At 42.6% G+C, this 27,977-nt stretch overlaps 1 protein-coding gene across 3 annotated transcripts in view; it reads left to right on the top strand.

Moving 5' to 3' along the window:
* PCSK5 (proprotein convertase subtilisin/kexin type 5) overlaps positions 1–27,497 on the top strand; it is a 470,824-nt gene extending 443,327 nt beyond the window's left edge. For all 3 annotated transcript variants that reach the window (XM_078366047.1, XM_078366050.1, XM_078366053.1), the window contains 6 exons: positions 128–358; positions 4,025–4,202; positions 8,577–8,794; positions 21,417–21,517; positions 22,927–23,113; positions 26,746–27,497. In XM_078366047.1, the coding sequence (XP_078222173.1) occupies positions 128–358; positions 4,025–4,202; positions 8,577–8,794; positions 21,417–21,517; positions 22,927–23,113; positions 26,746–27,149 (1,319 nt within the window). In that variant the 3' untranslated portion in view covers positions 27,150–27,497. The remainder of the gene's footprint in view (positions 1–127; positions 359–4,024; positions 4,203–8,576; positions 8,795–21,416; positions 21,518–22,926; positions 23,114–26,745) is intronic.
* The last annotated feature ends 480 nt before the right edge of the window (positions 27,498–27,977 follow it).

Below are 27,977 nucleotides of genomic sequence, written 5' to 3' on the forward strand. Positions count from 1 at the left end.
CCAGAGTTCTGGAAATCTCTGGAAGAAATGTGGAAGGACTGTGAACATTCTTTCCAAGGGGAAGCCACTCCGCCGAGGGCCACCCTGGCTGTCGCTCACTCTGTCTGCCACCCCTCCACGCCCGCAGATTGCCACAAATCCTGCTTGACCTGCTCATCATCTGGGACCTGCACCACCTGTCAGAAAGGCCTGATGAAGAACCCCCGTGGGAGCTGTGTGGCCAATGAGAAATGCACCCCCTATGAGTACTGGGATGAGGATGCTACTAGGTGCAAGCCCTGCCATACTAAGTGCTTCCGCTGCACAGGGCCTGCGGAGGACCAGTGCCGCACGTGCCCCAGGGACAGCCTTCTTCTCAGTGAGTTACCTCTCCAAGGAGGGCTTTGTGTTTCCCTCCCTCCGGGAATCTTCCTCGAATACTGCCTTGTCCAATAGATATTGGCTTCTTTCTTTTTAATTTTTTGCCTTGTGTTTGGCGAATGATGTGAGAGTGAGAACCATACAAAGAACAGCGCAGGGAAGGGCTTCACCCAGTTTGCCCATTGCTCATCTTCTACCCCATTTGCTTTATTGTTTGTTTGTGGCTCTCTCTCCCCTTCTCGCTCGTTCTCTCTGTCACACTCTCTCACTCTTTCAGTGTATATATGTACATCATTCCCAATATTATTTTTTCAAAGCCATTTGTGGGCAAGTTACATATATCGTGGCCCCTTTCCCGTAAATATTTTAGTACCTATTTCCTCAGATTAGTGTTATTTTCTTACATAACCACAGGATAGTTATCAACTCTAGTAAATTTTCCATTCATACAATAATATACTATCCATATTAAAATTTTGTCAGTTCCCCTTTAGGGTTCAGTCTAGAGTCACTTGTTTCATTTCACTTCCATGTCCCCCCATTTGTTGTTGTTGTTGTTGTTGTTGTTCATTTGGTTGTTTTGTTTTTTGAAGAGTCTCATTCTGTTGCTCAGGGTGGAGTGCAGTGGTATGATCTTGGCTCACTGTAACCTCTGCCTCCTGGGTTCAAGGGATTCTCAGTCTCCTGAGTATCTGGGACTGCAGGTGAGCATGACCACATCCAGCTAATTTTTTTAATATTTTTGGTAGAGATGTAGTTTCACCATGTTGGAGAGGCTGGTCTTGAACTCCTGGCCTCAAGCAATCTGCGTGCCCAGCCACTTTTTTTTTTTAAGAGACAGGCAGCCAGGCGTGGTTCCCAGGCTGCTGGAGTCCACTGGCATGATCATGGCTTACTGTAGCCTTGAATTCCTAGGCTTAAGAGATCCTCCTGTCTTCGCCTCCCAAGTAGATGGGATGGGATTACAGGCATGAGCCACCATGCCTGGCCCTTCCATGTCATGTCCAGCTAATTTCTTTTTCTTTTAAAAGACAAGGGTCTCACTGTGTTCCTCAGGCTGGTCTCAAATTCCTGGGCTCAAGCTATTCTCCTGCCTCAGCCTCCCAAAGTTTTGGGATTACAGGCGTGAACCACTAAGCCAGGCCCTTCCATGTCCCTTTAGCCTCCTTTAATCTGAAATGTTTCCATGGGCTTTCTTTCTCTTTCACAATATCAATGCTTTAGACAAATACAGTCTTTGTTTTTCCTTTTGGATGGGTGTGAAGTTGCCCTGTGATCAGTTGCAGAGTGTGGGTGTTGGCCAGCATACTTCACAGGGTTGTTGTGTCCTCCAAGAGTCACACCTGGCGGTGCGTGATCTCGGTGATATTAATGTTGATCATCTGACCAAGATGTTCAATTTCCCTAATGCATAATTACTATTTATTTCCTTGTAATTAATAAGTAGCCCGGGTGGGGTGCAGTGGCTCATGCCTATAATCCCAGCACTTTGGGAGGCCGAGGCAGGCAGATCACAAGGTCAGGAGTTCAAGACCAGACTGGCCAACATGGTGACACCCCATCTCTACTAAAAAGTACAAAAATTAGCTGGGCATGGTGACTCGTGCCTGTAATCCCAGCTACTTGGGAGGCTGAGGTAGGAGAATTTCTTGAACAAGGACCCAGGAGGCGGAGGTTGCAGTGAGCCGAGATTGCGCCATTGCACTCCAGCCTGGGCTATATGGAGCAAGACTCCATCTCAAAAAAAAAAAAAAAAAAAAAAAAAAAGTTGCCTGTGGGCTTACACTTTAAGAACATGTAGATATTCAGCTCCTCATCAAAATTTCCCCTTCATTAGCGTGGCTGATTGAGAAATCTTAAGTAAAATGTGGCACAGTTCAAGTTTGCCCATGTCCCTCAGATCAGGTTTGAAGGTTATTGCTAATATGAAGCAATGTCCTCAGGTTTCCAGGGGTACTGTGACTAGGCTTAAAACAAGCATGGGAAAAAGAAAATGAAATAAAACTTGACCAAAAAAGAAGCCATAGGAGACAGAAGAAAGAGATGAATATGGTGAAGACCAGGAAGTATGAGCACTTTCCTCCCCTACCAGAAGCGTGAAGCTCCAAATAGACATATGTGGTTGGCTGGGCGCAGTGGCTCACGCCTGTAATCCCAGCACTTTGGGGAGTTGAGGCAGGATTGCTTGAACCCAGGAGTTCAAGGTCAGTCTGGGCAACACAGTGAGACTTCATCTCTACAAAAAAAAAATTAATTAAAATTTTAAAGTTTTAAACATTAAAAGAAATATTTTAAAGACATGTGCAGCAAGCTTTTCTTCTTCATGTTGAGCAAGGACGCCATCCCCCTGCTAAGACACAGGGAGACCCCTTCTCAGGAGACCCCTTCTCAGTACCCTTCCTGATCACTTCACAATAGAAAACACTCAAGGAGACCAGTCTTCTGTCTCCAGCTGCCTTAGCTCCTGGTCCACAAATCTCTGACTCTCCTCCCCAGCAGTTGCTGCTTCACAAAAGCATTCCCTCCAGCCACGTCTCCCATGTAATCTCGACCCTTGGGACTTTCTTTTCTACTTATCTCCAATCTAGAGTACCACCAGTAATCATCTCAGATGCCTTCATACAGAGAGGAAGACTCCTGGCTTCTACAAAGTGGTCTTACCCTCAACAGAGGCTGTAGATTAGAACTGAGTCTTCAGTGCTACTGTAGGACACAGAGCTGTAGTCCCCTGGGGATGGGCCCAGATTTGTCCAGCCTGGTGTCTTCACATTCTCTCCACCCTGCCCCACACCACCAGGGTCAGGCTATTTATAAACTAGATACTCTTTTGGACATTGTGGTAGACTGGATAATGGCCGCCCTGAAGATGTCACATCCTAATCCCCAGATCCTGTCAATGTATTACTCTGTTTGGCAAAAGGGACTTTGTGGCTGTGATTTAATTAAGGATCTTGGCATAGAGAGATTATCCTGAATTATCCACTTAGACCCAATGCCATCACAAGGGTCTGATAAGAGAGATGCCAGGTGATTGGAGCCAGTAGTAGAAGGTGATGTGATCAGAAGCACAGGGACAGAGAGAAGATACTGCACTGCTGCCTTTGAAGACTGAAGAAGGGGCCATGAGCCAAGGCATGCTGGTGAACTCTACTAAGTGGAAAAGGAAATGAAACAGATTCCCTCCTAGAGCCTCTAAAGTGAACAGAGCCCTGTGGGTCTGTTTGGACTTCTGACCTCCATAACAGTAATAAATTGTTGTTTCAAGCCCCCAAGGTGGGGATACTTTGTAAGAACAGCAATAAGAGACCAATATAGAGGTGTTTTTCCTTTAGGAAACTGGGGCTTCCCTCTAGTTAATCGGATACATGAGCTGGACATTGAGCCGTTGCCAACATCCACAGTCGCTGGACTGTAGTTTCTGTTCTACCCACCATGGCTAATCCACTGTGACCTCTGTTCTCCTGGTATTCCTCATGGCCTTAGGGCAGTTCTGTTTCTGGGACACTCACCTTAGTTCCCAAGCATATCCATCAACTCACAGGGACATTGTTCCATTCCTCCTGGAGCCCTCTCCTTCCTCCCACCATGGCACACAGGAGGGATAACAGAGGGGAGACATGTGTCATGCTTGATGTCCAGAAAGACTTTTTTCCTCCCATGACAGGCACAACCTGTGTGAAGGACTGCCCAGAGGGCTACTATGCCGATGAGGACAGCCACCGGTGTGCCCGCTGCCACAGCTCGTGCAGGACATGTGACGGGAGACATAGCGGGCAGTGCCACTCCTGCCGCCTGGGCTGGTTCCAGCTGGGAAAAGAGTGCCTGCTCCAGTGCAGGGAAGGGTAAGTGCTCGATACATTTCCCCCATGTAATTCCACAGCCACACCAGATATCAACCCATTTTACAAATGAGGAAACTAAGATTTAGAACACTTAAAAAACCAGGTTGAAGTCTCAGTGCTAGTAAGGAGCAAAGATGAACCAATTCACCATAACAGAAGAGAAACAGGAGAGGCAGAGTGACCCAATGAGTTAACACAAAGGGTCAGATTGTCCGGCCAGAGTCACATGAGCAATTGATCTTCCTCAGCAACAGTCCTCACTGATAATTCAAAGCATATTGGCAGCTTGGCACTGTGGCTCATGCCTGTAATCCCACTTGCGTGGGAAGTTGAGGCTGGAGGATCACTTAAGGCAAGGAGTTTGAACCAGCCTGGGCAACATAGTGAGACCCCATCTTTAAAATATTAAGATAAGATTAGCTGGGCATGGAGCCATGAGGCTATAGTCCCAGCTTCTATGGGAGCTGAGGTTGGGGATGATGGTCACTTGAACCCAGGAGTTGGAGGCTGCAGTAAGCTATGATTACACCACTGCACTCCAGCCTCAGTAACAGAGCAAGACCTTGTTTCTAAAAATTAAAACAATTTGGGAAAGGTCTCAGCAATCACAAGGCAGAGGCAAAGCATCCTTTCCTCAGAGAAGCCCAAGACCATTAATGGAGGTTCTTTTTCTTCAGTTTCTGGATTTGTTCGGATTCAGATTTAAAATTCAGGGACTCACATTCTCCCAACCTGCTTATGTGAGGTGAGCAGTGCATGTGCAACATTGATTTACGAAGGAAACAGTTCCATTAACATCTCCACTTATTCCCCATTAATTCCCCAACCTGTCATGCCCTCCATAAATACACAAATTACAGGTTTTGTTATCATTAACAACCTAGACACACACTTGATGTATCCCTCTAAAAGCATTTCACAGATAAGGACTCTATTATTTTTCTGCTAGGAAAAAACTGTGTTACCAGAAGGTCTGATTGCCAGCATATTTGGAAGAGGGTTTGACCCAGTCATCCTGTTTTTTCCCCCTGGGCATTCCCAGTAAGGAATAAAAGATTGATGATAGGCCTGTTGCTGACTCTTTCTACCCAATCAATAACCTAGGGCATTGGGAGTTTCCAGACCCCAATAGAGGGCTGTAACCTTAGACCTTCTTCAAACACTTTCTCCCAAATAGACACATCTCTTCAGTCCTATAGCAGTTACTGCTTGTTTTATTCATTTTAGTGCTATATGCTGCCTTGCATTTCGATTTATCTCATTCATTCACTTACTTATTTAACACATTTCATGACAAGCACTTTGTATGTATGAATAAGATGAGCAAGACAAAGACTGACTGTGTTAGTTTTCATGCTGCTGATAAAGGCATACCCAAGACTGGGCAATTTACAAATGAAAGAGGTTTAATTCGACTTACAGTCCCAGGCAGATGGGAAGGCCTCACAATCATGGCGGACGGCAAGTAGGAGCAAGTCACATCTTGTTTATGTGGATAGTGGCAGGCAAAGAGAGAGAATGCAATTCAAGCAAAATGGGTTTCTCTTTATGAAACCACCAGATCTCGAAATACTTATTCACTACCACAAGAACATCATGGGGGAAACTGCCCCCACAATCTAACCATCTCCCACCAGGTCCCTCCCACAACACATGGGAATTATGGGAGTACAATTCAAGATGAGATTTGGATGGGACACAGAGCCAAACCATATCACTGACCTTTTAGAGTTTATTTTTATTCCTATATGTCTGTTCCCCCCCAAAATTAAAAACTCCTGGAAGAAAAACACCTCTTCTTTCTTACATTTGCTTCTACAACACTCGGCACAGAGCCACAATTAGCAGCTCTTGAAAAACACCAGCCAGGCTGGGCACGGTGGCTCATGCCTGTAATCCCAGCACTTTGGGAGGCCAAAGAGGGCAGATCACAAGGTCAGGAGTTCGAGACCAGCCTGGCCAACAGGGTAAAACCCTGTCTCTACTAAAAATACAAAAATCAGCGTGACATGATATCACATACCTGTAATCTTAGGTACTTGGGAGGCTGAGGCAGAATTGCTTGAACCCGGGAGGCAGAGGCTGAAGTGAGCCAAGATCACACCACTGCACTCCAGCCTGGGTGACAGAGCAAGACCGTATCTTGGAAAAAAGGAAAAGTACCAGCTATATAGATCAAGGAAGAAAGGGCCCTGACAGACAGGAACAGGGATGGATAGCTGGGCACAGTGGCTCGTGCCTGTAATTCCAGCACTTTTGGAGGCTGAGGCAGGCAGACCACTCGAGGCCAGGAGTTTAAGACCAGCCTGGCCAACATGGTGTAACTCTGTCTCTATTAACAATACAAAAATTGGCAGGGTCTGTTAGCTGGTGCCTGTATCCCAGCTACTCAGGAGGCTGAGGCATAAGAATTGCTTGAACCTGGGAGGCGGGTTTTAGTGAGCCAAGATCACACCACTGCACTCCAGCCTGGGCAACAGAACAAGACCCTGTCTCAAACAACAACAACAACAACAACAACAAAAAGAACAGGGATGAAGCTACCTGGCTTAGCCCTTCTGCATCACCATAGTAAGTGTCTACAAAGATCTGGATCCCATCTTCCTCAAATCTAGCCAGTAAATACTCTCAAGCACAAAAAGGGGGCTTGATCATCTCATGATCTAAATAGAATGCAGACCATGGAATTAAGAAGACAATTGTTCCACAGTATGTGAAGTTACCCAGGGCTGGTGGGGAGAGGCACAGGTTGTCATAGATCTCTTTAATAAAGAAGAAATGGAATATTCATGAGGTGTATGAGGAGAACTCTTCCTTTTATAAAATCAGTGTTCCACATGCTTGCCATAAGCCTCTCATGTTAAACCTCTGCCTTGGAAAAGTAGATATATATTTCTCTGCACCCTATCCCAACCCACATAATTATTTTGGTGTTTAACTCAGAGAAGTTTCTTTGAAGCCTGGGTTACTGCTTGTGCTTATGCACGAGGTGCTTTTCAAGGCTGGGAGGCTCAAGAGATGAGTCCTCAGAGCAAGCAGTGGTATTGCACTCTTTTAATCTGATCCAATAAACTCTTCATTGTCTCTTTCAGCATTATTTCTTGATAATATTAAAAACCTACTTGGAATTGATATGCTTTCTTTCCCAGAGTTCCTACTGATGCTTTTCATCTTTATAACAATCTATAATAAGAACATTAGGTTAAAAGAATTTGGGATGCTGCTTAAGAGTTACAAAGTATTTCCACTCACAATGTGTCTTTACATTATGATTTGATTCTGTGACAATCTCATGAGGTTGATATGAGTTCTCTTCATTTTACAGATGAAGAAACTGAGGCCCAGAGGGGTAAGTGACTTGCCCAAAGTCACGTAGCTACTAATACATGGCAGAGTCAGGAGTAAAAATTTGATCTTCTGACTCTAATCCCATGTATTCCCTCTGCTCTGTGTAGATTTCACTTTTCCTTGATGGTTTCTTGAGTCTCATGTGGCCTTTGTCAACTATTCAGTTCATCATTGCCTTGTCTCTCAGATACCTCAGTCTTACAGATTGACACATGGTAGTCATTGTTCTTCACATAACTGCAGAAAGTGAAGCAAGTCTCAAGTTATGACAAGCTGGGCCACTGAGGTACAAGTGTACTCACTCAGATCAGTGGCAGATGGCTAAATACAGGAAGGCTCACCATGACCTAGGCATGGGATGAGTTTTCAGCAAGTTCATGGAGCTTGAATTAGTCTACCAAAAAAGCCTACTGGGACCTATAGTTTTGCACCAGAGAAACCAAAGATGAATCTTTAGGTTTCTAGGATAGGTTTAGTGTGCTGATGTCTAGAGATACAGAGATGAATCAGATGAGCTTTAGAAGTTCATCCTTATCAAGAATTTCTTTACCCTCTTTTAACCTCCCAAAGTGCTGGGATTACAGGTGTGAGCCACTGCACCTGGCCTGAATGGCCAGGCCAACATAGTGATATACCCATCTCTATTAAAAAAAAAATCCTTCCATTCCCTGATGCCCCCTATTAACCACAACTTAAAGCATGAATTTGGAGAGGCACACCTGAAACAAAAAGGCAACGGTAGCTAGTGACGATGTAGGTGCTACGAGGTGTGATAAGCACTAGGTCTTTTCATATGTATTACCCAATTTAATTTTCACAAATAGTAGGGTAGAGATTGGCCCAATTTACAGGTAAGAACACTGGGAATCATTGGATTCATTAGTGGCATTAGCAGTGATCTAATTAGTAAGGTAAAGAGGCGAAAGTCACCCAGCTTTTAAATGAAACCTGACTACCATGTTTTCCACCGCAACCAATTTAGGAGCAAAGCTTCACATTCCATCTTTTCTTCTCCCTTGGTTTCAGATATTATGCAGAAAACTCCACCGGCCGGTGTGAGAAGTGCCACAGGAGCTGCAAGATGTGCCAGGGCCCACAGCCCACAGACTGCCTGTCTTGCGATACATTTTTCTTTCTACTTCGCTCCAAAGGAGAATGTCATCGCACCTGCCCAGACCATTATTATGCCGAGCAAAGGACACAGACCTGTGAGAGATGCCATCCAACTTGTGATCAATGCAAAGGTGAGAGTCTGTCTGACATTTTGCATGTGGTATAGAAAAATGAAAGTTTTTCTTCCTTCTTTGCCCCTTTCTCTCTTCTCACCACCTGGAGGTTCCTCTTGCTTTCTCGCCTCATGTGTCATCCTCTCCAGCATCAGTGCCCTCTGTTTGCTCTTAACTTCCCCATCTTCCCTCTAACCTGGGCTGCTCCTGCCCATCCCCCATCCTTCAAGGCCCAGAGACAGGCATCATCTCCTCGAGGAAGTATTGTTCGCCCACTCATCATTTTCCTACTCTACGTGTTGAATCACTGAGGGAAATTTGTTTATTTTCATTACTTTCACTATTCCCTGAGACTTCTGCCTCAAACTCTCCCAAGCTCCATGCCTCTTTTACAGAAGCCTAGTTGTCTGTCCCAGAGATCCTTAAGGCTCACCATCTACCCACGAGCCTGGACCAATACTTTGAAGTTCTCCTTGACTCCTACCCTTGATGCCCGCCCAACCCACCCACCTCCAACAAAGCGAAACTTCAAGGTCTGTTGACACTCTTTCCCAAATAGTTATCTAATGACATCTTCTTCCATTCTCACTATCCTCATTTTCCATTCTCAGTATCTAGTATCACACCTTTTGAAGCAGCTGGCTGGTCACCACTTCTGAATCTTGCCGCCACATCAGGTCATCTGGTACACTAATGACAGAATGATTGTCCTAAAATTCGAATTTCTCATTTTTCTTTACATCTTTCCATAAATGTGATCACCATGAATGCTTCTCAATATTTAGGAAAGAAGTACTTCTACATTTTGTTAAAACTTTCCGGGCGGCTGGGCGCGAGATTCGGCGGTGCAGACAAAACCCTGCAGGAAACTATGATCCCTGCAGAACTGCTAGCTGCGGGGAGAGAGCGGGGGTCTGCGCCTGTGGCGGAGTCGCTCTGGGACCCGGGCACGGAGACTGAGAAGCGCTGGGATAGGCCGGCGGAGGGCTGGAGCGCGCCTCCTGAAATGTTGGGGCCTCCCTGGCCGCGCCGGGCCGGGTCTAGGAGCAGCGCTGCGGGCCGGGGCCGGGGGAGGGTCGTGATCCGCCCCCGCTGTCCCTCCGTCGCGCCCTGCCTAGGACTTGTGTTCCGCACTCGGCTGCCTTGGGAGGGAGCGAGGGAAGCGGCTAGAGGGTCAGGGAGAAGGAGCATTCGCTGGAGGCTAGAGGAGGCTGACCCGTGTCCCTGTCCAACCCGCCCCTATGCGGTACTTGAAGGAGGGCGAAGAGGTCGCGCAGGTGGGTCGCACCCCTTTCGCCCAGGCCCGTCGGCGCCTTCTCGGCTCAGATTCTCTTTCCTTTCCAGCTGCCCCCTCCCTCCATAAGGCCCTCCCTGGCAAGGGCAGAGATTTTTCTTCCTGCAGCCGCTTGGCCTCGATGGCCGGAGCGCAACAGCGATGTGTGGAGAGTTGGGGACCAGGGTGTTTGAGACGCGGGGCGTAGGAGATGCCCAGGTTGCTCCGTGGTTCTCCCCACAATGCGCGTCCAGACTCCTGTCCTCACGCTGCCACTTCTTGGAGGCACGTTTCTTGCCAGGTTAAGTCGAGCGCTTTTAGGGAGTCCGCTACGCAGAGAAAAGTGGATGTGTCCTGTCGGGAGGACTTGAAAATGGTGTTCCGGCTACTCTTCTCTGAATAACCAGTACAGTCAAAATAGGAACTCCGCGGTGAACCTGGGTGGCCACCTTTCTGCCAACTTAACTACCTTGAAACGTTATGGAAAATCCTCTGGGGAATAGCTGAGAGGACCTTTTTGATGTTTTCTGTAATTCCCATACACATATTCTCAGCTTTATGTGTATATGTATATTTTAATATCTTCTACTGGGATCATGCCACATTGTTACTATTAGTAGCTTGATGTTAAAATAAAGCAATGTGTTTGATTCACTTAAAAAAGAAAAAACTTTCTAGAAAAATGTATTACCTGGTAGGATATATTCCTGTTCTTTTCAAAATTATCTCGACTATTTTTAGTTCTTTTATGTAAATATATAATCAGTCGTTTCATTTTTTAAAAAATTGTCCATTTTTAAAAACGATTTGGATATTGAGTGGCATTACATTGAATTTATTTTGGAGAAAACCCCATCTTTATAATCCTGAGTTACTGTATTTATGAATATGGTAGATCTCTCCATTCTATGCATTTACTTATTACCCTTCAAAAAACTTTTAATAAGTGTTTTCTTTCTTCTTCTTTATTTTTTTTTGAGATGGAGTCTTGCTCTGTCACCCAGGCTGGAGTGCAGTGATGCAATCTCAGCTCACTGCAACCTCCAATTCCTGGTTTCAAGCGATTCTCCTGCCTCAGCCTCCTGAGTAGCTAGGCTTACAGGTGTGCACCACCACACCTGGAAAATTTTTGTATTTTTAGTAGAGATGGGGTTTTATCAGGTTGGTCAGGCTGGTCTCAAACTCCTGACCTCATAATCTACCCACCTTGGCCTCCCAAAGTACTGGGATTTACAGATGTGAGCCAACGCTCAGGCCCATAAGTGCTTTTATCTTTAAAAGTTGATTAAGATTTTCCTATCAGTCTCTATCATATGTCTTAAAGACTCTTATTCCATGTATTCTAGAACCTGGAACCACCTAGAACTACCCAGAACCACTCAGCAGCCACCAAATATGCCATGCTCTTTCATGCCTCTGTTGACTTTGTTTCGTCTTCCTGAAGAACAATGCTCTAGGGAACTCTCAACTTAAAGATTCATCTTGAGTATCATCCCATCTCCTCCATGAAGCTTTTGTTAGTCCTCTCAGGAGTATTCTTCCTCCTTAATTCTGTAATACATTGCTTTCTCATAGAAATTTTATATTACATTTTAATTAAACATGTCCATCTCTCCTACTAATTATGAGCCCCCCAAGCAAAGGCAAGGATTATACTACTTCATTGTGTATCCCTTGTTTCTACTCTAGAGTATAAAATATAAGTGTTCATTAAGTGTTCACTGAATGAATGAATGAATGAATAGGAAACATACTCGTAATGTCTTTTTGCAAGTTAAAAAATGTTCAGCTATTAGACCTCCAAAAATTGTTTCTCTACTCTCCTCTCCAATATCCTTTTGTGGAATTTCTATTAAATGCAATTTAGAGTTTATTGACCTGTCCTTTGTATCCTACCTACTCTTTTATATTTTACCCCTTTGACTCTATGTGAGTTATACTAGGTTAATTCTCCGGCACTCCATTTCATTCACTGATTTGTTCTCTGTGTTCAGTCTAAAGTCCAACCCATCTATTTTTTTGTTTTTAAGTGACTATATTTTTACTTTTGAGATGTTTAATTGGCAGTTGCAGTGGCTAATACCTGTAATTCCAGTACTTTGGAAGGCTGAGGTAGGAGAATCACGAGAGCCCAGGAGTTTGAGACCAGCCTGGGCAACATGACAAAATCCTGTTTCGACAAAAGAATACAAAAATTATCAGACATGGTGGCACACAACTGTAATTCCAGCTACTCGGGAGGTTGAGGTGGGAGGATCACTTGAGCAAGGGACGTCAAGGCAGCAGTGAGCTGTAATTGTGTCACTGCACTCCAGCCTGGGTGACAGAGTGAAACCATGCCTTAAAGAAAAAAAAAAAGAAAGAAAGAAAAAAGGTTTCTAATTGTTTCTTTTTCTTGTCCATTTTTATTTTTGATCTTATTGTGTCTTATGATTTATTTGTGGAAACTATGTCTTCATTTATTTATGGACATCTTAAACATACCAATTTTAAAGACTTTGTCAAATGTCTTTATGATATCAGTATTATCTGATGTAAATTCATGTTCTAATTGTTTATTGTGTTTATCATCTCTTTTTAAACTTTATTTTATAATAGAGATGAGGTCTCGCTATGTTGCACAGGCTGATCTTGAACTCCTGGGCTCAAGCAATCCTCCCATCTTGGCCACCCAAAGTTCTGATGTTACAGGCATGAGCCACTGCACCTGGCCTGTCATCTTTCTTAGCATTCATTTTATCTATATACTTTGGAATGCTGGTCTTAAGCTCATTGTAAATGAAATATTTTGGTTTTGGTTCTTTACTCCCTTTATCTCTTCTTTTATCTTTACTTCTCATAGTCCAGAAATTTACTAACTCTATCCCTCTCTCCAACCTGAGACTCAGTCCAGAAACAAGATGTTCCAGTGTTCCTGGAGGTGATATTGGTGACAGCACAGATCCCATCAGCAATTCAATTAGCAGCTCAGGAGAGTTCTCATCAGGAAGTTATGTCTACGAAGGCAGAATCTCAATCTGACTCCCGATTTAAGCTCTAAGCCTAGATTTTGGTCCTGGTCTTATGTAAAACACTTTTAGTTCCTATTTTGGTAGAAAAGGTGAACTCGCAGCCACCATTCCTACTTCTAGTCCTGGAGCAGAGAAGGTGGATGGCTTGAATCTGACTACCATTTTGCATTTATATTTTCTTCATATTCCAAAGAGATTTCATTTTCTTTGTAAGGCCATCTATCTTTTGTTTGTTTTCTCTCTTTATATTTATTCTATAATTTCATTATGTTTAATGTGAATGGGATGTCAGAATCTGAACTTATAAAATATTATTTTTAATGCATATGTGTTACTAATGGATAATGAGATTCTTGGAAGAGGATTATACCCTAAATCATTGCCCAGCCTCACTCTATTAATCCAAATGCCTGGTGGGATGGCAGGAGGGACACTTAAGACTTTTAGATGAAACAAGCAAAGGCCAACCTGTTAGAGCCTGCTTCTAATCCTGGTGGTGGTGGTGGTTGTTGTTTCCTTCCAAAATGATTCATCTTGAGGCAATAGGTTGATGACATAGAAATGCCAAGAATTAGGGAAAACGAGATGAGAAATCACGTATTCCCCCACACTGGGAGAAGACCATCAGCACGTTACTGTTTAGCTACTGATCTGGAACTCCTGAAGAGTGTCTTGATGACATTATATTTTAAAATAACTTCTTCCCAAGTACATGTGAATAAAGCCATCTCCAAGTTTAAGGTGGCTTCCAATATTACCTATGTCTTGGTTATCTCCAAATCTGTCTCTTTTTCCCAAATGGTTTTCCTGAGCTCCAGTTCCATACAATTGCTAATGGAATATCTCTAATTGGATGCTCAACAGACACCTCCAACTACTCACTGCACTCCCAAACCACTTGTTCTGATGCTCCCTATCTGGTTAAATGGCTCCACCATTCACCCAGTTGCCTGAGACTGTAACCTGGCCATTACCCTCTGCTCCTCCCCCTCTCTCAATCCCCACATTCAATTTGTTACCAAATCTTGCCAAATCTACTCCTTAAATGTCTCCTAACTCCATCTCCACTCTCTTGGTAGTCTAGTGTCACTGCCATAGTTCAGACTCACCATTCATTATCTGAATAGTTTACCAATTATTTACTTGGTCTTCCTATCTTTAGCATTAGTCAGTCTGTAATAAATCAGTCTTCCATAGGCTCTTAGACTGATCTCTTTACACAACAAATATAGTGACTGACCTCCACTTAAAAACAACTCTCCACTGACCTTAGGATAGAATTTTGTTTTGTTTTGTTTTGTTTTTGAGACAGAGTCTTGCTCTGTCACCCAGGCTGGAGTGCAGTGGCACAATCTTGGCTCACTGCAACCTCTGCTTCCTGGATTCAAGTGATTCTCCTGCCTCAGCCTCCATAGTAACTAAGATTACAGGCACACACCACCACAGCTGGTTAATTTTGTTATATATATATATATATATATATTATTTTTTTTTTTTTTAAGTAGAGATGGGGTTTTGCCATGTTGGCCAAGCTGGTCTCTCAAACTCATGACCTCAAATAATCTGCCTGCCTCAGCCTCCCAAAGTGCTGGGATTACAAGTGTGAGCCACCACACCTGGCCAGGATAGAATTTTAATTTTGTATCTTTGCATATGAGACCCGTCAACACAGATCTCTTCTCATCTTCAGCCTCATCTCTCACCATCTCCTCTCCTATCCTCTAATCCAGGCATAGTTAGTTGCCATAAACCTAAGCCAACCTCACCCACTTTCTCTCTCTGGAATACTTTCTCCAGCCTGCTCTGCCTGGGTACCTCTTTCAGATCCATTAGAGAGTCCTCACTTCCTCCAGAAAGCCTCCCCTAGACCCTTCGTTCTATATTCCTTTAGTACTCTGTGTATTCATTCATCCATTTATTTATGGCGCAATGTTCATACAACCGTGAACAAACCAGCCAAGGTCCCTGCAGCCCAGGCTAGTTTAATTTGTGTAATTGTACTTAGTGATGTATCAGCACTGTCCAAGAGAAATAAAACGTGATTTAAAATAAGTATAATTTTAATTGTACACATTTATCCAAAATATTTGAACATGTAATCTACATACATGTTACAGAGATGTTTTATTTTACATGTACAGCACAACTCAAGTTGCACTAGCCATATTTCAAGTGCTCAGTTGCCACCTGTAGTGGCTACTGTATTGGACACCACAGTAATAATCTAGAGCAATGGTTTCAAATGGTATTTTAGCAGTGGCCACATTCCTCAGATAAAATCTGAGGCTGAACCATATTAGGTAAACTGATCCAGGCAGAGTTGTTCGGGTGGAAGCAGAGGAACCACCTCAGAGCCCCATCTGATGCCCCTTTCCACTACTCCCGGGAAGCCCCTAAGGCAGCTCCATAAAAATTTTACCATATAGTGGTTCCCAGTCTGTGCCCATTCGCAATTGACTCCCGCCCAAGAAAGAATTAGCCTTCCAAACAGCAGTAACTACTCATTAAGCCATGTTATCTCTTTTTCATTCCAGAAACACATGGGGTTAATGCTCAAAACATCTAACCAGAATTAGATAACAGATGAGAAAATACACTGAATTGGGGTGGAATGGGAGTGGTAGAAAGCTGATACTGTCATTGGCCATGTGGTGGTAAATATTGGCTATTTGATTCTTTTTTGAAAAGTTGAACTTATCTCTGTTACCATGATTATTGGATGTGTGAGACCTTTATTTCAAATAGAGTTGCCCAATAAAATACTTTATTTTCATTTGTGAGATCTGACAACCCTAATTCCAACCACTAGTATTGTGCACTGAGCAGCTCAGTGCAGTAGGGGGTATTTGGTTTCTAATTAAGATTAGACAACCATCATTAGGTGAGCTAATGTCTTTTACTGGCAACCAGACAGAACAGGACACCAGCCTTTGAAGTTATTTGTGGGGATTAGAGAAATGATTCATGATATTGTAAGCACAGTTGGAAAAACAATACTTTTTTTCAACTTTCATTTTAGATTGGGGTTATATGTGCAGGTTTGTTTCAAAGGTATATTGTATGATGCTGAAGCTTGGAGTATAAATGAATCTGTCACCCAAGTAGTGAGCATAGTATCCAATATGTAGTTTCTCAACTCTTGCCCCACTCCTTCTCTCCCTGCTCTTGTATTTCCCAGTGTCTATTGGTCCCATCTATTTTATTAATTTTATTTTTGAGACTGAGTCTCACACTGTTGCCCAGACTAAAGTGCAGTGATGCAATCTCAGCTCACTGCAGTTTCCACATCCTGGGTTTAAGTAATATTCATGCCTCAGCCTCTCAAGTAACTGGGACTACAGGCATACACCACCACCCCTGGCGTATTTTTGTTTTGGTTTTGAGACAGAGTCTTGCTATGTTGGCCAGGCTGGAGTGCAGTGGCTCAATCTCAGCTCACTGCAACCTCTGTCTCCCGGGTTCAAGCAATTCTCCTGCTTCAGCCTCCTATCTGGGACTAGAGGCACACACCACCAAGCCCAGCTAATTTTTCTATTTTTAGTAGAGACGGGGTTTCACCAGGTGGGCCAGGCTGGTCTCAAATTCCTGGTCTCAGGTGATCAGCCCACATTGGCCTCCCAAAGTGCTGGGATTACAGGCATGAGCCACCACATCTGGCCGAAGTCTTACATTTAAATCTTCAATCCATCTTGAGTTATCACCTATATGGTGATTGTAAGGGATCTAGTTTTATTCTTCTGCATATGGCTAGCCAGCTATCCCTGCACCATTTATTGAACAGAGATTCATTTTCCCATTGTTTATTTTTGTTGACTTTGTCAAAAATCAGATGGTTGTAGGTGTGTGGCATTATTTCTGGGTTCTCTATTCTTTTTCATTGGTCTATGTATCTGTTTTTGTATCAGTGCCATGCTATTTTGGTTACTGTGGCTTTATACTATAGAAATACTATACATGTCTTTATTTGGGTTTGAGATTTCCTGGGTGAATCAAGGATGATGGTTTTGGGCATTACCAGTCTCAAAAGTTCATCCTCACAGTATCCATGAGAATGTATTCAAGGGATGAGAATTACAGGAAAATTGCTTGAACCTGGGAGAAATAGGTTGCAGTGAGCTGAGATCTATCACTGTACTCCAGCCTGAGCAACAAAGCAAGAGTCTGTCTCAAAAATAAAAATTATCTGTCTCAAAAATAAAAATTAATAAAGTTTAATGTATCTGTAGGGTGTTAAACTTTAAAATAATAGAAAACATTCTAGAACAGGAGTTAGTGGATGAATCTTGCAGCCCTCCGGAGTGTTCGTACCTCTTCCTCCCATATTTGACATCAACCCATGGACTTGCCCAGTTGAAGTTCTCTTTGATACTCATTTTTCCTGCTATCATTGTTTTTTTAATTTAAATTTTTTATTTAATGTTATTTTTTCATATAATTCTTTGCAGTGAGCAATCCTGTCTTTACTGTAGCACATATGTCCCTTGCTGGCTAGGAAAATGTTGTGCTAATCATCTGGTTTTGCAACATATAGATACAAAATCTGGAGACAGGTTTTTCTCGTGAGAATAAACCAGGTAAAAGAAAAGATGAGTTCCTTCCTTCTTAAGTCATTAGCTCTCATAGTAAGAAATGAGGATGCATGAAAGAATCAGGAAAAATTTTGCAACCTAAATAAGAAATTACCAACTATATATTTCATTCACTTTGGACTGCCCAACAATTTTAAGATATTGAAAAGAAAAATATGTAAAAGCATGGAAGGAGGGGTAGACTGGGAAAACGTAGCACACTCAGGCCTAATATGTACCTTTCTCTGTAACTGATGCCTCCATAATTAGTTCATTCCTTGCCTTTACATACTTAACTTTTTACTTATCCTCCTCAAAAAATTTTACTTTTTCTATTTTGTTTTTTTTTTTTGATTTTGTGTTATTGTTTCTTCTCCTCATAAAATGGTTTGGAATCAAAATCCAGGCTGAGTAACCAAAGCCTCTTAACTCTCCCAAGATGCATCTTTCTGTGTGGACTGAGGCTCATGAACAGAGCTCAGAAGTTGCTTCGCATTTGAATTCATCCCATGGGGTTCAGTCTGAAGGAGAGCAGATGGTGAGCTGCTCTGAGTTTTAAAGCAATGCCAAAATGCCTGTCTTTTAGGTCCCAAAGCCCCTGCAGATCCTTAGAAGCAATGATAGATGTAGGATATTAAACTTTAAAATAATAGAAAGCATTCTAGAAATTAACAAACTGCTTTTGCAAAAGATTCTGGGTACCCTAAGTGTGCAGGTTTGGCAATAAATCAGTGTAGGAGATGTAAATGAAGTCCCTGATTTGTCACCCAAAGCTGACATGTAGTGCCCTTGGGTATTGCCTGGGATCTGGGCCTCAGACAATTTATTGTTGGTCTTCGAGAAAAATGTAACAAACCATGTCCAGGCACGGTGGCTCACACGTGTAATCTCAGCACTTTGGGAGGCTGAGGTGGGTGGATCACCCAAGGTCAGGTGTTCAAGACCAGCCTGGCCAACACGGTGAAACCCCATCTCTACTAATGAGAATAAAACTTCGTCTCAAAAAAAAAAAAATGTAACCAATGTTAAGGCAGGAATTTTGTGACCTAACCTAGCTATGCCCTGTTCCCCTCTTTTGGTGTTTTCTACTCTTATTTTATTGTAAGTTGACAAATTATAATTATATATATTTATAGGGTACAAATTGATGTCATGATCTATGTATACCATGTGGAATAATTAAGTCAAGTTAATTAACATGTCCATCAGGCCAGGCACAGTGGCTCACACCTGTAATCCCAGCACTTTGGGAGGCCAAGGTGGGTGGATCACTTGAGGTCAGGAATTTGAAACCAGCCTGGGCAACATAGTGAGACCTCATCTCTACAAAAAGTAAACAAAATGTGGCCAGGCACAGTTGCTCATGCCTGTAATTCCAGCACTTTGGGAGGCCAAGGCAGGAGGATCACTTGAGGTCAGGAGTTCAAGACCAGCCTAGCCAACATAGTGAAACCTCATCTCTACTGAAAATACAAAAAATTAGCCAGATGTGGTGCATGCCTGTAGTCCCTGCTACTCAGGAGGCTGAGGCAGGAGAATTGCTTGAACCTGGCAGGCAGAGGTTGCAGTGAGTCCAGTTCACACCACTGGGTGACAAAGCAAGAGTCTGTCTCAAAAGTAAAAATAAAAATAAATAATATATATTAGCTGTGTATGGTACGTGCACCTGTAGTGCCAGCTACTCAGGAGGCTGAGGTAGGAGGATCACCTGATCCCAGGGGGTCGAGGCTGCAGTGAGCCATGATTATACCATTGCAATCTAGCCTGGGCAACAGCCTAGGATTACAGATGTGTGCAATTGCACCCTGCTGAGGTGCTCTTTCTACCACACTATCTGCCTTAGCCACCAGATAGAGGAGGTCCAAATCTTACAGCTTCTGTTTCCTGTGAAGGCAGTTGGAGAAGAAAAAAACCAGAGTTTGTCACCTCAAATACTTACTCATTTTTGTGATAAGAACATCTGAAATTTACTCTTACCAATTTTGAAAGTACATTATTAAGTATCATCACAAGATATAGTAGATTCCAACAACATATTCTTCCTGTCTAACTAGAACCTTATAATCTTTGACCACCATCTCCCCAGTCCCCCCAGCCTCTGGTAACCACCATTCTATTCTCTACTTCTATGAGTTCAATTGTTTTAGATTGCACATTAAAGTGAGAGCATGTATCTACCCTTAATTTCTCATCATTTAAAAAAAAACACCTCTTTTGTGTTAAAAACTGAAGTAAGACATCTAAGCTATATTTTAGAAAAATGTAGAATGGGAAAAAGGAAGAATGAAAATAAGAGAAGATTGATTTTTCCATCAGAGACCACAATAATGTTCCAGAACATGCAGGAAATTCTGTATGAAGCTAGAGCTAAGGTAAAACTAAAGTGGTTTTGAATTTATATCGCTACAGGCAGCTTCCAACCTAAGAAGCAGTTCAGTAGTAAAGGTGTTTATTCTCTAAGCTGTTGTTAGAGCCTAGAATTTATTTTTCCACAGAAACATTATAAATGATTGAGCTCACAGATCAGCCATGAAAAGTCAATGTAACTACATTGTGAATGTAAAGGACAGATCATGGTTCCACTTCAAGTTCAAAAACCACCCTTTACATGATTGTTCTGATGGGAAGACCTATATCAAGTTCCAACTTACAATACCAGGCATATTCTATGCCCATTAATCTGATGCTCCCATTTTAAAATTAACAGCAAAAATGCTCAAGAATTCCTAACAGAATGAGCTAGGTTTGGTCTCCTATCCCCAAAGTTTCCAGAAGTTATTATCCCTTGATACCTGCATAGAAAAAAATGTCTGGGCCTGTCCTTTTTGGGGTGTCTGAGTTAGGAGAGAAGAGTATTGCCTCCATAGGAAACACAGGCTGTAAATTCCAACCCCTCTATTTGGTGGCTCATGTGATAAGGCAAATGGTGTGGTAGAAAGAGCACCTCAGCAAGGAGCAATTGCACGCATCTATAATCCCAGCTACTTGGAGGCTGAGGCAAGAGGATTCCTTGAGTCCAGGAGTTTGAGATCAGCCTGGGCAACATAAGGAGACTCCATCTCAAAAAAAAAAAAAAAACAAAAAAAGAAAGAAAGGTCAAGAGGTTATGAGTCAGCAAACTTGAATTTGAATCTTGACCACCACCTATGTAACCCTGGATAGGTGACATTACATGTCTGGGCCTTAATTTTTATTTATTAATATTTTTTAAATGAGAAATAAATAAGAAATAAATGTCAAATTTCTGAGAAGAGAACTTACAGCATTCAAGAGAATTTCAAAGGAATCTATCACCATCATTACAACCCCAAAATTAAGAACCACCAAACAAAACGAGCTGCTAAATCCTTTCAGCCCTAGCATTTTAAGTGCCAAGTTTAGTGTTGTTGCTCAATTAGAAACCGTCTATTCATGATTTATGCACTGAGTATTGCAATCGTCCAAACAGCTAGTAACATCCTCCACACTAGTTAAGCAATAAGCAGAAGGATGAATAAAGGTTTTATATGCTTTCTACATGATTTCTCATTCTCTGAAAATCTTTTCTCTTGCTGTAATAAAAGATCTGTCATCCCTAAATCCTCAATTTTCAGACTGAGAACCTACATCGATTGAACTAATTGTATTATTTTTACTTTGTGTGGGAGATTTTTTTCTTTTTCATATCATCAATCAATTCACCCTTCTTCAATTTACTTGACATATTCCTTGTTTTTAAGTGTTCCGGAACAAAGACAGAGGTTGAAATCCAAGGTCAATATCATAACTTAAAGTGTTTCTTCTTTCAGGAAAAGGAGCGTTGAATTGCCTAACCTGTGTGTGGAGTTACCACCTCATGGGAGGGATCTGCACCTCGGACTGTCTTGTTGGAAAATACAGAGTGGGAGAGGTATGGAGGGCAGGGGGTGTGAAGACATCTGCTCTCTCCAAAGAGGAACATGAGCTTAGTTTCTTCGTGTCATTCCGGGCAATCAAAAAGTCCCAGAATTCTCATACTATAGAAATAGTGTATGTTTAATATTTTAAAATCTTCTACCAGCCAGGCACAGTAGCTCACATCGGGCACAGTGGTTCACACCAGCACTTTGGGAGGCCTAGGCGGGCAGATCATGAGGTCAGGAGTTCGAGACCAGACTGGCCAATATGGTGAAACCCCATCTTATACAAAAATTAACCGGGCGTGGTGGCACACACCTGTAGTCCCAGCTATTTGTGGGGCTGAGGCAGGAGGATTGCTTGAACTCAATCACACCAGCATACTCCAGCCTTGGCAACAAAGTGAGACCCTGTCTCAAAAAAAAGAAAGATTATATGAGTGGTAAGTAACAAAGCTGGGGTTAAACCTGAAGGATGTGGTAATACATGAGATACAGGATTCAACAAGGTAATACAGCTGAGAAAACCTTAACAGTGCCTGAAACACGCCAAGGTGCTCAATAAAACCAATTTATAGTCCTCTTTATTTCTCTATCATACCATACTTCCAAAGTTACAGTAGTAAAATAGGAATGCATCTTCCCTAACCCACATTTCCAGTGCCAGTTAAGGAATAACTTGTCGGGAAGGAAGCCACTTTCTTCTCATCTCTCTACTTCTTCCCATAGAGATTTAACTACTTGAGCAACAGAGCCACAACATACCTTATTCTGGGGCCAAACTACAAGAATCCAATAAGCACAGAGGCCGAGCAGGTCACTAACATACATGCTGGGTCAAAGAAAACCACAACGTAAGCTTGAAGCTTGAAGGAAAGGAAATTGATATATCACCTACATGTTGGTGACAAAATAGCAAGTGCTAGGGATTGTATCAAAAGAGTGAAAATCAGGGCCATTGCCACGTGGGAGTGATGAATCCAGTGTTGACAGGTCTTCTAGTTTCTAAAGAGAAATTAAGAATGAATTTACATGTGAAATATCCCCCTTTTGAGATGTGAGAAATGAATGCAAAATATTTTAAACTGAAAGTCAATATTGTGGGCCAGATAAAACTAGTCCTTGACCTGAGCTATCCTTGAGCACATGAGCTGTCAGTTCCTAACCCAAGCTGTTCTAGACATCTGTTCTCCCACTGTTATTAGCAGATCTCAAAGGGCAGTACCCAGCCATGATTCTACCCCATCACAGACAGTTGGTTTTTTCACCCAGCACAGTTAAAATGGGCTCAGAACACACCATCCTTCTGCTGTCCCCCGTACACCGCCCTCCTTCTGGAGACAAGATGAAATGCCATCTGGAAACTCCAGTGCCTTGTTAATACCTCTGCACTCAAAAGGAACCTCCTGATTGCTCTTAACAGGGAAAGAAATTTAACTGTGAAAAATGCCACGAGAGCTGCACAGAATGCAAGGGACCAGGGGCCAAGAACTGCACTTTGTGCCCTGCCAACCTGGCGCTGCACATGGACGACAGCCGCTGCCTCCACTGCTGCAACACTTCTGATCCCACCAGTGCCCAGGAGTGCTGTGACTGCCAGGACACCATGGGTGAGGGGAGAGCAAGAGCAGTCTGCAGAGGAAGGGCATGTGCTCAGAAAGCCAATGGGGACGGAAGGAGGGGGCATGGGAAGTTCAGGAGAATCAATATGGCTACCTTTTTATTGAGTGCTTACTATGGGCCTACTGTACTTGAAACTTCATGCCCATGGTCTCATTTCACAAGTAGAGATTATCAGTCCCACTTTACAGATGAGGAGACTGAGGCTCAAAGAGTTGGATTTGCATGCCTATGTCCACACCAATAATAAAAGTTTCATCTGGGGACTGGGTATGGTGATTCACACCTGTACTTTGAGAGTTCACGCCTGTACACATCCCAGGATTTTGAGAGTGTAGGGTGGACAGATCACTTGAGTCTAGGAGCTGGAGACCAGCCTGGAAAACTTGGAGAAACCCCATCTCTACTAAAAATACAAAAATTAGCTGGGCGTGGTGGTTCATGCCTGTAGTCCCAGCTACTCAGAAGGCTGAGTGGGAGGATCTCTTCAGCCCAGGAGGCAGAGATTGCAGTGAACTGAGATCACACCACTGCAGTTCAGCCTGGATGACAGAGCAAGATACCATCTCAAATATTTTTTTAAAATAGCTCATCTGGAATTAGATTCTCTGCTTGCCTCCGAGACTAGAACTCAAGTAGAGCTAGCATTTTATCTTTATAAATTTACTTTGTTCCTTTTTTCGTTCTTCCCTCCTGGGGAAAAAAAGGAAAAGAATCAACTATCAAGGAAGCTGATGTCAATATTATCTTGATTCTGTGGAAGAATCATTCCATGAAAGTCAGCCCAAACCTAGACTTCTCATTAGAGACTGATGACATTTTAGAAATGAATTTTTCTTGAAGGATAAGAAGTAAAACTCCCTTTACTAATTTCCAGTCCCTCAGCTGTCTCCACATCTAACCCCATCCATGTAGGTGCTTGATTCTCATTGGTCACAAACTTAGAAAGATCTCAAACAGAGATTTCTTCTCAAAAAAGAAACACATATTCTTAAAATATACTTTCTATACCAGAAGTAGATAATTTCCTTGGGGTTCAGAAGTAACATTCACCAACAAAAAGAGATGCCATATTTGTGAGTCTGTCCATTTGTAAGTTAAGAAAACCCCAGACCCGTAACTGCTACCAGCCATTTCTTTTTTATTTTTGATCAGCATTTTCAATTGGGTTTTAAGTATCATCTCTCCAAAAACATTTTCCTTCTTTTAGCTTTCCTACCCCTCTGAGCACCTGGTTTTCTCTGTTCTTCATACACACCTACATTGAGGGTCTAATTGCCTAATATCCATCTAGTGTCAGCTAAAAATAATAACCCTTACAACATTAACACCTTCAAATGAAACCCGAAGTTTGTGCATGTTGGGTGCAGAGTTTGTGAAAGCCTGTTCCAACTAAGAACTATCTTGTCAGCTTTCCTGGTCCCCCTGAGGCTCTTGATGAGACACCTGCAGCAATCTGCAAAAGTCTAAATGCTCCTGATTACCTGATCTTTCTTTACAGAGACACTCTACCCCCTCAAAAAACCATATCACAAAGGCTAACCCTGACTCTGCAGACCTGGGTTAGAGAACAGTATGCAAGGCATGGTTGCATATGGCACCCTCGTAATTAAAACAACCTCAAAAGGATTTTTATATTGATTCTACTGCTTTGGGCAGTATTTATCTCACAGTACCACACACAGATTGCTTATCAATCACTCCAATGCTTTAATGTTTTCTCCAGGGAAGAATTTTGTGCTGAACTTGCTAATGATTAATGTAATAATGGTAGGTCTGTTACTTTAGAAGAAGAAACTTGGCTTGTTAGGTAAAATCCCATGAGAATTATGATAAAATAGAAAACTTGCTTAGCACTAGCAAAAAAGAAAAATACATAGTCATGATGAATCAGATTTCATTGGTCAATATTTAATAAGCAAAAATCATTGCATCTTGCAGCAGTGTTATATTCATTTATCTAGTGTGTAGAACATACCTAGAATCTCTCATGAAAGTATCCCCTGAACAAGGGAGATCCAAGAGGCTCAATAAATATTTATGGAAAACCTACTGTGTATTTCAGCTTGTACATCCAACATGGCCTGATAGATTTTTCCCTCTGGTTCTTTCAAACTCCCATGTGGTGAGTTAAAGAACAGAAAAAAAAATAGCCTTTTTTTTTTGATTACCCAAATCATACCACCTGGATAAATGAATAAAAAGTAAGACAAATCATCATTATTACTAAAGTTATAGTTGAATCTTTCCTTCCATGAAACAGTTTTGGTAACTCCATATTCTCAATCAATGCATCAAAACAGAGGCTGACGGATGACAGGGGTCAGAGCTCTGGATTTCAAAACTCTTAATAATGGCTGCGTATGGTGGCTCACACCTGTAATCCCAGCACTTTGGGAGGCCGAGGCAGGTGGATCACCTAAGGTCAGGAGTTTGAGATCAACCTGGCCAATATGGTGAAACCCATTTCTACTAAAAATACAAAAATTAGCCAGGCAAGGTGGCGTGCACCTGTAGTCCCAGCTACACAGGAGGCTAAGGCATGAGAATTGCTTGAGCTTGGGAGACAGAGGTTGCAATGAGCCGAAATATTGTGCTACTACACTCCAGCCTGGGTGACAGAGCAAGACTCCATCTCAAACAAAAAAACTCTTAATAATGATAGAAAAAAACTGCCTATCATTCAAGTTGATAGGGTTTAAAGATGGTACTTCTTTTTCTACCAGGCTAGGAGCACAAAACTCCAGGAAGCCATGGAACAGTTGTCAGAGCCTTCTGTCCTGATGTCTTCAGACTGTAGCATGGAGCTAGGATTCCTAGATTTGAATTCTGATTGCTCCACAAACAGTCTTGTCTCTGACAATGTAACAATTTACTTTCAATGGAATTTAGTTTCCTCGAACGTCAAACAACAAATTGGGCTAAGTAATTGTTAAGGCCCCACATGGTTCTCAGAGTCAGCAGTTTTATAAATTATCTGCTCTTGCCCTTAAGTGGTGGGACAGTCAGGCTGGTCCCAGCGTAAGGTAGCTTGGGAGAAGACTCAGTCTTAGAAAAGAAGCTGGAATTGGGGAAAAAAAAATAGAGCATTTAGCAATAACTAGAGCTTGGTCCAAGATGAAATATTTTCTTAGGAGGGAAAGAGAAGAATCAGTTGATAAGGTTGGACATCTGGTAGCCACCAGATGACCTATGAGATATAGGGATAAGGGAACTCCCTTTGGATGGCAAACTGACCTTTCTAGAAGGATTTATTGACTTCATCAGACATAGACTAGGATTCTCAGGGGGTACATACTCCAATTTTATACAGTGGTGTGCCTTCTAGGAAATTCAGAGACAGGCCAGGTGCAGTGGCTCATGTTTGTAATCCAGCACTTTGGGTGGCCAAGGTGGGAGGATCTCTTGAGCCCAAGAGTCTGAGACCAGCCAGGGCACCATGATGAGACACTGTCTCTACATAAAATTAAAATTAAAATTAAACAAAGGAAAAGCAGAGACAGTGATCCTAGCATTTTTTATTTTTAAAATAAAGGTGAAATTCTAGCTTAGAAACTAATTCTCTCTATTCTATTTCTTCCACCTTTTCCCTCTTGCCTCTTCCTTTGGGGACTTCCAACAGAAGAATGCATCCTTCGAACAAGCAAGGTTGGGCCTGCAGCTGAGCACTTCAAGACAGCTCTGTTCATCACCTCCTCCCTGATGCTGGCCCTTCTGCTGGGGGCAGCTGTGGTTGTGTGGAGGAAGTCACGTGGCCGAGTCCAGGCAACAGAAAAGGCTGGCTATGAAAAGCTGGCGGACCCCAACAAGTCTTACTCCTCCTATAAGAGCAGCTATAGAGAGAGCACCAGCTTTGAAGAGGATCAGGTGATTGAGTACAGGGATTGGGACTATGATGAGGATGACGATGATGACATTGTCTACATGGGCCAGGATGGCACAGTCTACCGGAAATTTAAGTACGGGCTGCTGGATGATGATGAAGATGAGCTGGAATATGATGATGAGAGTTACTCCTACCAGTAAACAGGCACACACACCCCCCCCCGCCCACCCACCATTATTCCACTCTCAGGCATGCCTGTGAGCATCACTGTTTTTGGTTTTATCCACACCAGGCTGATGTGTGAGTGTTTCTATTTGTCTTCTTTAATCACGAGTCCAACCAGAATATGTAAGAATGATGAAATACTTTGTTCTTCTTTTAATGACTAAACTCAATTAACAGTTCCTGTTCAACCACAATTGAGGAGCAAGGATAAAATTCAGAGATATTTTCCTCAAAATAATATGTCAAGACACAAAAAATGCAGCAAGTGAAAAAAATGAGATTTGTGCAAACTCTTCTATGTGATTAAAAAAAAAAGGACAGCAGATCTATAGAAATTTTATTTCTAAGCTGCATTGTGGAGGCGTCTGCTGCCTCCTGGTATTCTGATTTTTCTTTATCTAATTTTCTGTACTTAATGGGGGTACAAAGGAGTGGTCGGTTTGCAGTTATTTTTCTCCCCTTTAGCTGTCTTTAGGCTGAGATTTGTTTTGTAAGGGCCAAGGAAAGAGGATTCTTATCAATTGACTCCAGACCACCCCTGGTGAGGAGAAGAGATCACCTCTGCTGGGCTGCTCAGGACCTACTTGAGTTAAGAGAACAAAAGAGAAATTGTATCATAGCTGAGGAACCAGGAGGTCACCAGGCCCTAGTTCCTCCACAGGAACCCAGAGTCACAAGGATTCTAAAGGGAGACAGGCAGGGCAAGCCCAGTGAGAAAGAAATCACAGAGTTTCCAGGAAATGCACCCTCATGATTTTCTGAGTACTCCTCCCCTGGGAGACATCAGCTGCTAAGACATTGAA

This window comes from Callithrix jacchus, chromosome 1, assembly GCF_049354715.1.
Source record: "Callithrix jacchus isolate 240 chromosome 1, calJac240_pri, whole genome shotgun sequence".
NCBI classification, from domain to species: domain Eukaryota; kingdom Metazoa; phylum Chordata; class Mammalia; order Primates; family Cebidae; genus Callithrix; species Callithrix jacchus.